The sequence below is a fragment of the Heterocephalus glaber genome, unplaced genomic scaffold (assembly GCF_053883595.1).
Source record: "Heterocephalus glaber isolate CG9 unplaced genomic scaffold, H.glaber_assembly_v1.0 deba00000937, whole genome shotgun sequence".
Classification (NCBI taxonomy): Eukaryota; Metazoa; Chordata; class Mammalia; order Rodentia; family Bathyergidae; genus Heterocephalus; species Heterocephalus glaber.
Window position 1 is genome coordinate 14687227 of NW_028258173.1, and position 14284 is coordinate 14701510.

Below are 14284 nucleotides of genomic sequence, written 5' to 3' on the forward strand. Positions count from 1 at the left end.
TACCCTTTCATTCTATGTGTGTTGCAGAAACTTTTTTAAATACATAGAAAAACATGAAACATACTGTAACAATCACCTGTCATCCCATCTTTCCTCTCTCCCCCATCCTATCCGCTCCTGCTGGTTTTCAGAGGTGGCCCCTCATTGTCAGCGTATTCTTAGATATTGTGCTTGTGTTAAGCCTCCTGGGTATGATATTTGCCCAAGCCCAGACTTGTGGCTTCTCATACTTCAAAGACCTTAAGTGCTATGTAAATTTTAAAACACACTTCTGCATTTAATCTGAGTTTCAGATATTAACCTATTAATGATTTTGAAGTAATGATAGTAACTGCCATTGAATATTATGAATTATTTAAGAGGACAGCCTCAGGTATAAATCATCATATGTTCCATTTATCCCAGCACTTCAGAGAATGAATAGACCAGCTAAACAGTTCAGCACCCACTCTACTTTGTCTTCCAGGGAGTAATTGTATTCTCAAACAATAATATATTCTTCAATGAATAGGAAAATAGAATTTTTCTCTACTGTGCCATATCCCTGACATAGAATGGTCAAACAGGTATCTACTATTTAAGTGATTATGTTAGGAATTACATTTTAGGCAGTAAATTACCTGCCCACTCTTCTTGAGCAAGAAAAATAAACCTGTCTTGTGTAGTTTATTGACTGGGCTCTTCTTGGGTGAGCTGGAGTGATGGAATGGGAGAGGGAAGGACTGATGGTTGGAAGAACATGTGTGGGGTGATGCTGGTCTCAGAAACCCTTAAGGTCTTGCACTCTCTTATCTCTTTGATGCCTGGATTTGAGACTAAAAAGTATCCAAAAGTCCAAAGAAGCAAGCCAGAAACCTGAAGCACATTTTCTTTTGCAGATTCTATGCAGCAGAGATTTCCATTGGATTGTTCTTTCTTCATAAAAGAGGTATCATCTATAGGTGTGTATCAAAGATCTTCTCACAGCAGCACAAAGGACAGGTTTGCTGGGCCTCAGTGGGCATGTAATTCCAAGATAGAGACTTCACACATGGAGATAATAATCCCCCATGGAATACAGACCTGCTGGGACCCACCTTTCTCTACAGCCTTGCAGCAAATCAGAGCCACCTTCTGATTTCTAGACCTCAAAGATTTTATATCTCATTTCTGCTTTATACAAGAAAACATGTTTTGCTCCACTGACGGCTCCTTCCTCTACATGTTATTTGGAATGGGAGTCAGGGAGCAATGGAAGCCGAATTGCTATTATAGAGACTCAGCAGGAAAAGAGCACAGGGAACTGGGGAGAGGCAAGAGAAACTATTGAATTAAATTCTTTCAGTTGTAAGATGCAGTGAAATTCTGATGCCAAAGAAAGAAGAATGTCTTTCAGGATTAATTGAAGAGTAATTAAAAGAACACTGGTGCAGACATGATGAAGGGATAAGAGAGATGGTTCAAAACCCTGAATTTTGCAAACCCTGTGCAGGATAGTAACACATCAAATAACTAGAATCTCTCCAAACCTGATAAGTTGGAATCTCTGAATTCATAGGCACAGCCAAGATTAAGAATCATTAGTTCAGCCAGTTAGTCATTCACTGGCTAAGCATCTTCCATGTACCAGGCTTTTTATTAGGTTCTGAAGATATAGGATATAGTAATTTCTGGCTCTCCTCTCCAGGGACTCAGGATTAAAAAGCCACTCAGATGGCAGCTAGTCAAATGCACATCAGTTTCACCAGCTCCAGAGTAAACAGTGGTGTGTTGTGGGAAGGACCCTCATGCTAACCTTCTTCCATACAGGGATCTGAAGTTAGATAATGTCATGCTGGATTCAGAGGGACATATCAAAATTGCTGACTTTGGGATGTGCAAGGAGCACATGGTGGATGGAGTCACGACCAGGACCTTCTGTGGAACACCAGATTACATCGCCCCAGAGGTAGGGACCCCATTTCTCCATGTTGTCTAGGAGAGCACTTTCAAACCACAAGCGCAACCCCTGCATGGAAGTGCGGGGTCGTTAGTGAATCACTGAGTCAAGTGTGTGGGTCATGGCAACAAAACAGACTCAACCAGACAAAACAGACAAAAATAGAGAAGGAAATGGGAGAGCTCATTGTACATAGTGAGCCTGCATCTTATTTCCTGGAATTTCTGTGTATGTGTGTACCCAATGCCTAGTAAAGCTATTTCTTACGTGGCCGTGGTCAAAATAATTTAAGAGAAACTGTGAGGTGTGGGAGTTGCTGCTGAGACTATTCTGCCTAGAAAATCTGGGTTAGAGGATGGTTGCCATGATGGCTTTTTAGCAGCCTCCAAATAATAAGTGCTCAAAGCTCCTTAGTCTTTAATTTAAGAAGACTGTAGCAGTATGATTACATAAGCAAAATGGTTCCAAGATTGTATCTTTACTGTAGTGGGCTATGCTACTCTGTCTTTGGTATAACCTTACTTAGGAATTCTCTTCTATTTTCTGACACTTCCTACATGCCAGTGGTAGAACCAATTATAAAATGGGTCCTGTGTGGCTCACTTCGTGTTCATACACAACCTGCTCTTCAGCATGATGGAAAGCAATAGATTCAAAGTTGGATCAGCCAGAGTTCTTCATAGAACACTCGTATTGGCTGTTGGCGGTATATCCCATGTCTTTTCAACATACTACCCCATACATTTATCTCAGACACAGTATGGACGGAAGAAAAGATAAGTTTTGAAGTCAATCCAATGTGAGCTTTAATCTTGGCTCTGTTATTTACAGGCTGTGAGAACTCCCCTTTCTTCAGTGGCAAGTTAGGGGCACTACAATTCTACCTGTTAAGACCTGCTACAAGAACTAAAGAGCCCAATATTTATGTTCTGAACTTGATATGCCATCATTATTTGTACCTTGTATGACTCTCAGGGGAAGTCATTTATTCCAGAAGGGAAGCTGAGTTTTATTCCTCTCTTAAGGGCTTGTTGCTGCTGCTGTTCTTCGTTGTTGTTGTTGTTGTTGTTGTTGTTATATTCCTGGACAACATGGTAATGAACTTTATTTAGAAATTCAAATTGTGAATGACATGGCCAGAGGTGATTTTTTTTTCCTTGAAAAGCTCACTCAGTACTTTCAGGCATAAGCTGAACTTAGGTTTTTTCAAATGTGAAGAAAGGAGAGAAAAATACCACTTCTTGACAAAATGTGTTTTCTGATGACTTCTGCTGGCTGCCAGTGTTGAACAGGCTGTGATTATGAGCTGTGTGGACTCCAGGTAACAACCCACCAGGTGCCATAAAGGCATGTTGACAAAGGATGGCAGCATTTCTAGAAATAAAAGTGTTTTTGAACCTCATCTCCATTAACACCAGGTCACCACCAATTACACAGATAGCTTCTTGGTTCTCGTAACACCTCAGCTATCTGCTGTCATCGGGATCAACAGTATCGCACAGAGATGAAATTTTCCATATAATTAAAGTTTGCCGGGCTGGGTGGTTCGTGTTTTTGGTTGTAATTTCCTATTCATTTTATGAATTTCCTATTATTAACACATACTTAGCAGCTTAAAACACAAATTTAGCCCAAAGTTCTAGAGGTCCGAAGTCCGAAATCAGTCTCACTTGGTTAAAGTCAAGTTGTTCCCAGAGGTGGTTTCTTCTGCAAATGTCAGAAGGAACTGTTCCTCACCATTTGCATATTGTAGCCTGTATTCCCAGGGTCCAGGTGCCTTCCTCCTCTGTGCTGTGTAGCTCTTCCAGTCTCTCCCTGTCTTTTTCAACTTCAACCCTGCAGCTCCCCTCTTCTCTCCCAAGGACCTTGTGAGGACTGTCAGCCCATGCAGGTAATCTAGAGTCATCTGTTCATCTCAAGACCTTCCGCTTACTCCTGAAAAGTCCTTTTTACTCTGTAAAAGTGACATTCACAGGTTCTGAGGACTAGGATGGGGACATCTTTGGGGGAAAAGGGATATTACTCAGTCTCTCACACTCATTCTGATGGCACTTTGTGTTGGATAACTGCCCTGCCTTCCTCTACCAGTCACACTGAACACAATCCTAGCATGGTAACTTATACACAAAGGATAATGTGTTCTTGCTCTGAACTCCCTTCGTTTCTTTTTTAAATTATTTTTTATTAGTATATGTTTGTAATGCATCCTATTTATACTGCTTGTGGGGAATTGGTACATGTACAGAGGACATCTTCATAATTCCTTTTTTCATCCCCTTTCTTCTCTCCCCTCCTCCATCTCTTAATCCTCTTCCCATTTCAGAAAGATGTATCTCCTTACTTCTTATTGTCTATCTTTTATTTTGCTGTTTATTAAAAATTTGGGTTTCTCATATAAGAGAAACCATGTGTTATTAAAGCTTGTATGTCTGATATATGTCACTTAACATTGTGGTCTCAGGGTGAATTCATTTTCCTACAGATGACTCAACCTTTTCTTTATGGCAGAGTCATACTCCATTGTATGTAAATACCACATTTTTTAATCCATTCATCTGCTGATAGACCTACACACTGCTTCCAAGGTTTAGCTATTATGAATTGTGTTGCTGTAAACTTGGGAATGCATGTGTCCCTGTAATATGATGTCTTTAACTCTTTTGTGAAGATACCTAGACCCTCCAAAATAAAGACCCAATCAAAAAAAGGGGAAGGGAAATGAATAGACAATTCACAGAAGTACAAATGGCCACCAAACACATGAAGAAATGCTCAACAAATGTTCACTGACCATGAGAGAAATGCAAATTAACACAACAGAGATATCATCTTACCCCAGAAAGAATGGCCATCATGAAGAAGTCAAATAATAACAAATCCTGGTGAGGATCCAGGGTTCTACTTCATTTGTGGGAATGTAAGCTAGTATAACCAGTATGGGAATCAGTGTGGAGAGTCCTCAGAAATCTAAACCTAGAAATTCCATTTGACCCAACACCCTCATTTCTGAAGCCTTCATTTCTCTTTTCTCTGTAAGGGCAGTTCTCAAGGAAGTGGTTGCCATTTATTCAGTGTCTGCTATGGGCCAGACACCATATATTTTACCTTGGTCATCATACCGAACCCCACAAGGGCGGTAGCTTCGGGCCGTTGTTTCAGATAAGGTGAATGAGGCAGGAAGACATGTACCTAAGGCCGCATTACTAAGAAATGCCATAATTAGGCTTCAGCCCCAAGCTCAGGCCATCTCCAGACTTTTGTACCACTCACTACAGGAAACTACTCAAAACCTGAGTCGCTGAGATGCAGATGGCATTCTGGGTGTTCACTGTGCCCAGCCCAGTGACTCCAGGGCTGCACAAGCATCTGAGACAGGCTCCTGTCTCGAGGAGTCATGGTTCAGAAGAGCAGATGGGCAGGAGCCATGGGCCTTGTTTAGCATCCAGTTGACAAGCTGTGCTGCTGGAGAAATTGGTCAGTAAGGCCTTCAGCATTATTTGCTAGCCTTTTTTTTTTTTTTTTTTTTTTTTTGCCTTATAGCATCCAGGGATTTGATATTTTTGGCCCTAAAACACTTGCAGTCTAGGGAAAGACTGGAGAGTCAAGGTTTCAGATTTTTCTCAAAGGTTAAAATAATTCTATCTTCTGTATAAATCTTCCTGTCAGGCAGAGGCAAAATAATTATCTTAAACAGCATTTTCCCTAATAGGCAAAGTGAAGCTTTAAATATTTGTGGCTATTTGTTCAAAATCCTTGAAATCTATTAGTACTGTAGCATCTCCCTAACCAGTGAAGACAGACTGAGGTGGCAAATGTCGCTCATAGATGAGACTTGGGCTTTGAGACAAATGCCCATGAAAGGGGCACTAATCAGGGTGATTCCTGAGATTGACAGGAAGGGTCCTCTTTGCTTTGACACAGAAAGAATTCCTGGGGTCACTGAGAGTCCTTGAGAAGGCTGAGCAGAGCTGCACATGGAGTTAATCTTCCTCTGAAAGTTAGTTATTTCTGGTGTGTGCTTGTGCAGTCAAATGCCTCTCTGCAGCCAAGAACCAGACTTAAGTGTTAGCATTGTCTTTCCTTCCTGAAAAAAGGAGAAGCACCAAGAAAAGTACTGCTTTTGGCTAATGTCCCTCTGGACACCCTTGCTGCAGGGGGAGCAAAGCTTGTTAAAAATGTGCCATGCACAGCCACCTGATTCCACATTACCAAGGCACAGAGGACACCAGACCACCAGACCAAGATACTGAGTCCCACTGTTCGCGGCCCAGAGGTAGGGGCTTCTGAGCCGTCGTCCCACTGCTCCTGGTCCAGAGGAAGGGGCTTCCCGGTCACCATCCCTCCCGCTGCTCCCAGCCCAGAGGAAAGGGCTTTTGGGCCACCTTCTGTCCTTCTGCTCCTGGTCCAGAGGAAGGGGTTTCCCGGCCACCATCCCTCCGGCTGCTCCCAGCCCACAGGAAAGGGCTTTTGGGTCACCATCCCTACCGCTGCTCCCGGCCCCTGTCCCACCTCACCCAGCTCAGAGGAGGTAATCCATGCAGGCGCTAACAGCCCCCCGCCCCAGTCGAAATGAGAAAACACATAAATAAGTCTCAAAACCAGACTTCCAGATCACCTACAGCGACCCTAAAGGGAAATGAGATGGAACCCTCTGATACTCAACCACCTGGACCCACTGAACTGGCAACAAAAGGGGATCTGGAAAAAATGAAATCAGAAATAATTTCTCAGATAGCAGGAGAAATTGTGCCCCTAGTGTAAGACATGATTAATAAATCTACAGAGGAGCTGAGGAACATGATGGAATCCCAACATAAAAAACAAATGGAATCCATAAAACAGATGCAAATAGATTTCCAGGACATGAAAAACTCCATTGAAAGTCTACACAGCAGAATGAGCCAGTGTGAGGACAGAATTTCAGATATAGAAGATAAGATTGCAATTAGTGACCAGGAAAAGAAAAATTGCTTCAAAATTATAAGGGAACATGAGAAATCAATCCAGCAGCTGCTAGATGATGCAATAAAGAATAACATAAGACTGATTGGGCTCAGTGAAGAAACAGGAGAGAGTGGAGATGACATAAAAAATCTCTTCACAGAAATAATGGCAGAAAACTTCCCAAGCAGGGGAAAAGAGCTTGACATACAGATAAGTGAGGCATATAGGACTCCAAATAGCCTTGATCAAAAAAAATCTACACATAGGCATATAATTGTTAAGATTCCAGAAACACAACAGAAGAACAAAGTTCTCCAAGCAGTCAGAGAAAAGAAACAAATCACATACAAAGGAAAGCCCATCAGAATCACAGCAGACTTCTCAACACAAACCATCAAGGCAAGAAGAGCTGGGAGTGACATATTCCAAGCCCTAAAAGAAAACAGCCTCCAACACAGATTGATGTACCCTGGAAAACTATCTTTCAAAATTGTTGGAGAAATAAGATACTTTCATGACAAAGAGCACCTTAGGAACTTCATGAATACCAAACCAGCACTCCAAAGAATTTTACACAATAGCCTAGGAACAGACATTGAGGATCACAACCGCAGGAAGCAAAGTAGAATGAACCCATCTGGCATGACAAGAAATTAAATGTAAAGGAGGAGAACCCAACAAAAAGAAAAAGTCATGGCAATGACAAGTCAATGCATTTCAGTTATAACCATCAATGTTAATGGTCTCAATTCACCAATCAAAAGAAATAGACTGGCAGAATGTGTCAAGAAGCAAAATCCAACAATATGCTGCATACAAGAAACACAATTCATTCAAAAGGAAACTCATAGACTCAAAGTTAAAGGGTGGAAAACAATACTGCATGCGACAGGAACCCAAAAAAAAGCAGGAGTAGCTATCCTCTTGGCAGATCAAGTAGATTTCAAACCAACACTAATTAAGAGAGATGAAGAAGGACACTACATCCTTGTAAAGGGAAGAATCCAAGAGGAAGAGATGACAATCATAAATATCTATGCACCAAACACTAGTGCACCCAACTATATAAAACAAATACTAACGGACATGAAAAGCCATATATGCACTAATACAATTGTAGTGGGGGACCTCAACACCCCACTATCACAAATAAATAAATCAACTAGACTAAAAATAAGTAATGAAATACTAGAACTCAATCGAACTCTTGAACAAATGAACTTAACAGATGTTTACAGAGTCTTCCACCCCACAAAATCAGAGTACACACTCTTCTCAGCTGCACATGGGTCATTCTCCAAAATAGACCACATATTCACACATAGAACATGTTTAAGTAAGTGCAAAGGAATTGAAGTTATCCCCTGTACATTATCAGACCATAGTGCGATGAAATTGGAGATCCATAGCAAAAAAAACTCAAAAAATTTCATAAACACGTGGAAATTGAACAACACACTTCTGAATAACCGATGGGTCACAGAGGAAATTAAAGAAGAAATCAGACAGTTCCTTCAATTAAATGACAATGACAATACAACATATCGGAATCTATGGGACACAATGAAAGCAGTCTTATGAGGGAAATTCATAGCAGTGAATACACATATTAGGAAAACAGAATGAGCCCAAGTAAACAACCTGATGCTGAAACTCAAGCTTCTAGAAAAAGAAGAGCAGGACAACCCCAAAGCTCATACAAGGGAAGAAATTATAAAGATCAGAGGAGAAATCAATGCAATCGAGACTAAGAGAATGATACAAAAAATCAATGAAGCCAAGAGTTGGTTCTTTGAAAGAATCAACAAAATTGACAAACCTTTAGCCAACCTTGTCAGAAAAAGGAAAGAAAAGGCCCAAATCCATGCAATTAGGAATGAAAAGGGTGAAACTACAACAGACCCAGCAGAAATCCAGAGGATCATCAATACCTACTTCCAGAACCTATACACCAATAAGATGGACAACACGGAAGAAATGGACAAATTCCTAGATACATATGAATTACCAAAGTTGAACGAAGAAGACCTAAAAATTCTGAACAACCCAATATCAACCAATGAAATTGAAAAGGTAATTAAAAACTTATCACCTAAGAAAATCCCAGGCCCTGATGGCTTCACTGCTGAATTCTACAAGACATTTAGAGAGGAACTGCTGCCGCTACTGTTTAAACTCTTCAAGGAAATTGAAAGGGAAGCAATACTCCCAAAATCATTCCTGGAAGCAAGCATCACCTTGATCCCCAAAGCAGAGAAAGACCCAACTGAAAAAGAGAACTATAGGCCAATCTCACTAATGAACATAGATGCAAAAATCCTTAATAAGATACTGGCAAACAGAATGCAGATCATCAAGAAGATCATACACCCTGATCAAGTGGGATTCATCCCAGGGATGCAGGGATGGTTCAATATATGAAAATCAATTAATGTAATACACTATATCAATAGAGCCAAGGACAAAAACCATATGATTATCTCCATAGATGCAGAAAAAGCATTTGACAAAATCCAACATGCATTTATGATAAAAACCCTACAAAAAATTGGAATAGATGGTCTCTGCCTCAAACTGATAGAAGCCATCTATGAAAAACCAACAGCCAATATCATACTAAATGGTCAAAAACTGAAATCCTTCACACTAAAATCAGGAACAAGGCAAGGATGTCCACTATCACCACTCTTGTTCAATATAGTTCTGGAAACGTTAGCCATGGCAATTAGACAAGAGAAAGAAATAAAAGGAATAAAGATAGGAAATGAAGAAGTCAAATTGTCATTATTTGCAGATGACATGATACTCTATATAGAAGACCCCAAGAACTCCACCAAAAGTCTTCTAGACTTACTAACCAAATCCAGTCAAGTAGCTGGTTACAAGGTCAACACACAAAAATCAATAGCTTTCCTCTACACCAATGACAGACTCACTGAGCGAGAAATAGGGCAAATAATTCCTTTCACAATAGCATCCAAAACACTGAAATACCTAGGAATCATCCTAATGAAAGAAATCAAAGACCTCTTCTCTGAAAACTATGGCACTCTGAAAAGAGAGATTGAAGATGATATCAGAAAATGGACAGACATCCCCTGCTCCTGGGTAGGAAGGATTAATATAGTGAAAATGGCCATACTTCCAAAACTGCTATATAGATTTAATGCAATTCCAATTGAGATCCCAGCAGCATACTTCATAGACCTCGAGAAAACAATCCAAAAATTCATTTGGAGCAAGAAGAGACCCAGAATAGCAAAAGCCATTCTAGGTAACAGAGACATGGCAGGGGGTATCACAATCCCCAACCTGCAACTATACTACAAAGCTACTGTGATAAAAACAGCATGGTACTGGCAAAGAAACAGACCTGAGGACCAGTGGAACAGATTAGAAGATGCAGAAACAACGCCAGACACACTCAGCCATCTCATCTTCGACAAATGAGCCAAACACCCTCACTAGAGGAAAGATAGCCTCTTTAATAAATGGTGCTGGAAAAATTGGGCTTCATCTTGACAAAGATTAAAACTAGACCTGTATCTCTCACCATGCACTAAACTAAAATCAAAATGGATTAAAGATCTAAATATTAAAATAGAAACTCTGAACCAGTTGGAACAGAGGTTAGGTAGAACCCTTGAAGACATCAGTGTAGGAAAAGATTTTATGAACAAAACCTCAGTTGCCCATGAACTAGCACAATCAACAAATGGGATCTCTTCTTATTAAAAAGCTTCTGCACAGCAAGAGAAACCACCAGCAGTGTGAAGAGACAATCCACAATGTGGGAAAAAATCTTCACCTCCTCTTCCTCAGACAAAGGTCTACTATCTAGAATCTATAAAGAACTTAAAAAGATCAGACCTCTCAAATTTAAAGACCCAATCCAAAAATGGGCATCTGAAATGAACAGACATTTCTCAGACAAAGAAGTAGAAATAGCAAATAAATACATGAAAAAATGTTCAACATCACTGGTCATTCAAGAGATGCAAATGAAAACAACATTGAGATTCCACTTCACTCCAGAAAGAATGGCTGCTATCATGAAATCAACCAATAACAAATGCTGGCGGGGCTGTGGGGAAAGAGGAACCCTGCTCCACTGCTGGTGGGAGTGTAGACTGGTGCAAGCACTGTGGCAATCAGTATGGAGGTACCTCAAAGAACTAGGACTGGAAGTCCCATTTGACCCCGCTATTCCACTGCTGGGGATCTTCCCCAAAGAATTAAAAGAATCATACCACAGTGATATATGTGCACCCATGTTCATAGCAGCACAGTTTGTAATAGCTAAAACTTGGAAACAGCCCAAATGCCCATCAACTGGAGACTGGATAAAGAAAACGTGGTTTTTTTATAAAATGGAGTACTACTCAGCCATAAAAAATGAGAAATTAGAGACATTTATAGCTAAATGGATGCACATTGAGGCAATACTCTTAAGTGAAATCAATAGGACACAGATGTATAAATACTGAATAGTTTCTCTGGTGTGAGAAACTGAAAGTGTAAGTAAGGACTAAATGTATAATAGGTCATGTGAAATAGGAAGTAAAGGGGAAGGAAGTGGGAGGGCTAAGGGAAAGGATAGAAGGGAATGGGATTAATATGAGAAAATGGGAAAATAGGAACAAAATTTTTGTAAATAGGGAGGGCTGGAGGGGTTGAAGGGAGGGCTGGGCAAGGGTGAAAAACAAGAACCAAGAGAGACTATGTAAAGGTGCAAATTTCCAATGATGAATGTCATTATATTGTATACCTAAAATGTACCAATTATTAGAATGAATAATCGATAATGTAAAATAGGAATAAAAGGTCCAAAGGGATAGGGGTAGTGGGAGGCACAGGGGAAAGGAAAGAACGGAAAGGAAAAAAATGATGAGAAATGGAAAAAATGGAAATAAAGTCTTTGTAAATAGGGAAGGGTGGAGGGGGTGAAGGGAGGGCTAGGAATGGGGAAAAAATAAGAACCAAGATGCATTATATAATGGTACAATTCCCAATGAGAAATGTAATTGTGTTGTATACGTACAATGTACCTATAAAAGAATTTAATACAAAAAAAAAATGTGCCATGCAGGGTTATCTTCATAGCCTTGCTATGGTAGCACGATGCTAGAATACATGCAAAGGATCCCCGTCCCTATGATGTGTTGACTGTCCACTCTGTACCAAGCCCTCTGATCACATCTTCTTGTCACATGTTATATGTGGGCAGAGGCTCCATGGCTTACCCAAGATCACACAGCCAGTAGCAGACAAAGAGGGATTTGGAGCTGAGACATTCTCACCCCAGAGCCCATACATAATTTTTGCAAACTGCATAGTCCCTGCAGTTGTGGGAGAAAAGGCAGTTAAAAACAGCACTCAGCTGTAGGCCATCTTTTCTTCAACATCTTAGAAGATGGAGCTCTGTCCGTGTTAGCTGGAATCAGGGGCTGAGTTGTGATCAGAGACACAGTCAAGACATGGAAACATGCTCCAGCAGTTGGTACTGGACAAGTCCCTTAGAATCCAAGGGCAAACCAAGCAACCCATAAGCCCTACCCAGCACATTTATTGATTGCCCCCCAAGTGCCACACTTGGGGCTGTGTGGCCAGAAAGGGGAGCTCAGAGGAGCCCTGCTAGGGGGGCTTGGAGACTTAGGAATGGATGCTCATAGCTTAGGGGAACATGGATTTCAAGACATGGATGAAACAGTATTCCTCTTGCCAATAGCATATGACATCTCCACCATGCCTAAAATCACTAGGGGAGAGACTTTCCAGCACAGCTCCCCACCTTGCAGCTACTTCTTGGGAGCAGGTGGGCAAGGTCCTGTGAAGATTGGGGATTCCAAACCCAGAGAGCAGGACACCTATCCCCAGAAGGCAGCTTTTGCATTCCAGTCTTGTGAGAATCACATTTCAGTGATCCCTGTGACAGTAACCAGATAGATGCATTTTCATGTAAAACTCACCTAGTCGTTATTATTGGCACTAATATGCAGGAAACGAAATTTTTACAGTGCAATTCAGCCAGTGGACTTTCACTGTGTCCTCTCCTCTAGAGGGGTCAGGGTCTCTGGTGGGAGAGCTATGTGTTAGGGGTGGGAGGCAAAGGAACAAGGGATGTGCAGAAAGATAGAAGCATAGGAACCTGTAGTCTTGAACTGTAGAAGGCAAGGGCTCGTGAACTCAAGGGGCAGGAGAACCAGAGACCCCCTTGAGGGAGCAGTGGCAGTAGCAGTGATGGCATAGGGTTGAAGGTGAACATCACCTGTCATGGGAGAGCCATTTGGGGGGAATCTCTAGGAAATGAAGGAAAGGAGGGAGACAGCCACTCCCAGGAAGGGCAAGCTGAAGAAAGCAGCATTTCAGCTGCAGAAACTGGAACATGTTTCCCCGCCAAAGGGAGAAAGCCCAGAGAGAAGAGAGAAAAGAGGAACAACAGGCCAGAAAGACTATGAATATGAGAACACCACATCCCAGGAGACAGGGCATGGGGAGACCCTCCCCTCAGTGCAGGAAGAAGATAAAGGCTGCTGAGACCCAGGGTGGTCGGAAAGCTGCAATCCAGCCAGCTTGAGAAGCTGTGTCTTCACAGTGGTCCCAGACCCTTTGTCAGCTGAGTTCCCCTTATGGTTTCTTAAATTGTTTTGTTTTTTGAAACAGGATCTCACTTATAGTTCAGGCTGGCCTCGAACTCACTATGTAACCCTGGCCGGCCTTGAATTCATGGCAGTCCTCCTGCCTCAGCTTCCCAAATGCTGGGATTACAAGCATGTGCCACCACACCCAGCCCTATTACAGTGTAGATGGTTTGTCCTTCAAGGGCTCATGTGTCAGAGGCTTGGCCCACAGTACAGTGGTGTTGGGAGTTGGTGGGATCTTTAAAAAGTAGAGCCCAGCGCAGGGTAATTAGGTCAGCCTAGGCCCTTGATGGGGATCAACAGTTCTGTGGGACTCTGGTTGGTTCCAAGGGAATGAGTTCTTGTAAGAGATCAAGACTGTCTCTTCCCTCCTCTCTGGCTTCCACCCCGTGACTTCCCCCTCACACATTCCCCTGCCATGATGCCATCTGCCTTGTGACACAGCCAAGGGGGGCCTCATCAGAGCTGAGTAGATGTTGGTGCCATGCTCTTGACCTCCAGAACTGTGAGCTAAATAAATCTCTTTATATATTACCCAACCTAGGGTATTTTGTTACAGCAACTGGAAATGCACTAAGTCACTCCCCCTTTCATCTCCCCTTTTCCCTTTCCTGGATCTCTAGACCAGCCCCACTGGCTTCCTCCCACCCTTCACATTTGCCAGACTTGTTCCACCCTCCAGGATTTCCCTCCTCTCCTTTCCTCTACCCAGGATGTCCTAACCCGGGCACCTGCGTGGCTCCCTCCTTCACCTCCTGCAAGCCTTCACTTCCTGCCTCAG

The 14284-nt window shown here is 41.9% G+C and overlaps 1 protein-coding gene across 11 annotated transcripts in view; it reads left to right on the top strand.

The window, feature by feature from the left end:
* Prkca (protein kinase C alpha) overlaps positions 1 to 14284 on the top strand; it is a 428575-nt gene that overhangs the window by 376010 nt on the left and 38281 nt on the right. For all 11 annotated transcript variants that reach the window (XM_004870264.4, XM_087208196.1, XM_087208195.1 and 8 more), the window contains 2 exons: positions 879 to 941; positions 1789 to 1927. In XM_004870264.4, coding sequence (XP_004870321.2) covers positions 879 to 941; positions 1789 to 1927 — 202 coding nt within the window. The remainder of the gene's footprint in view (positions 1 to 878; positions 942 to 1788; positions 1928 to 14284) is intronic.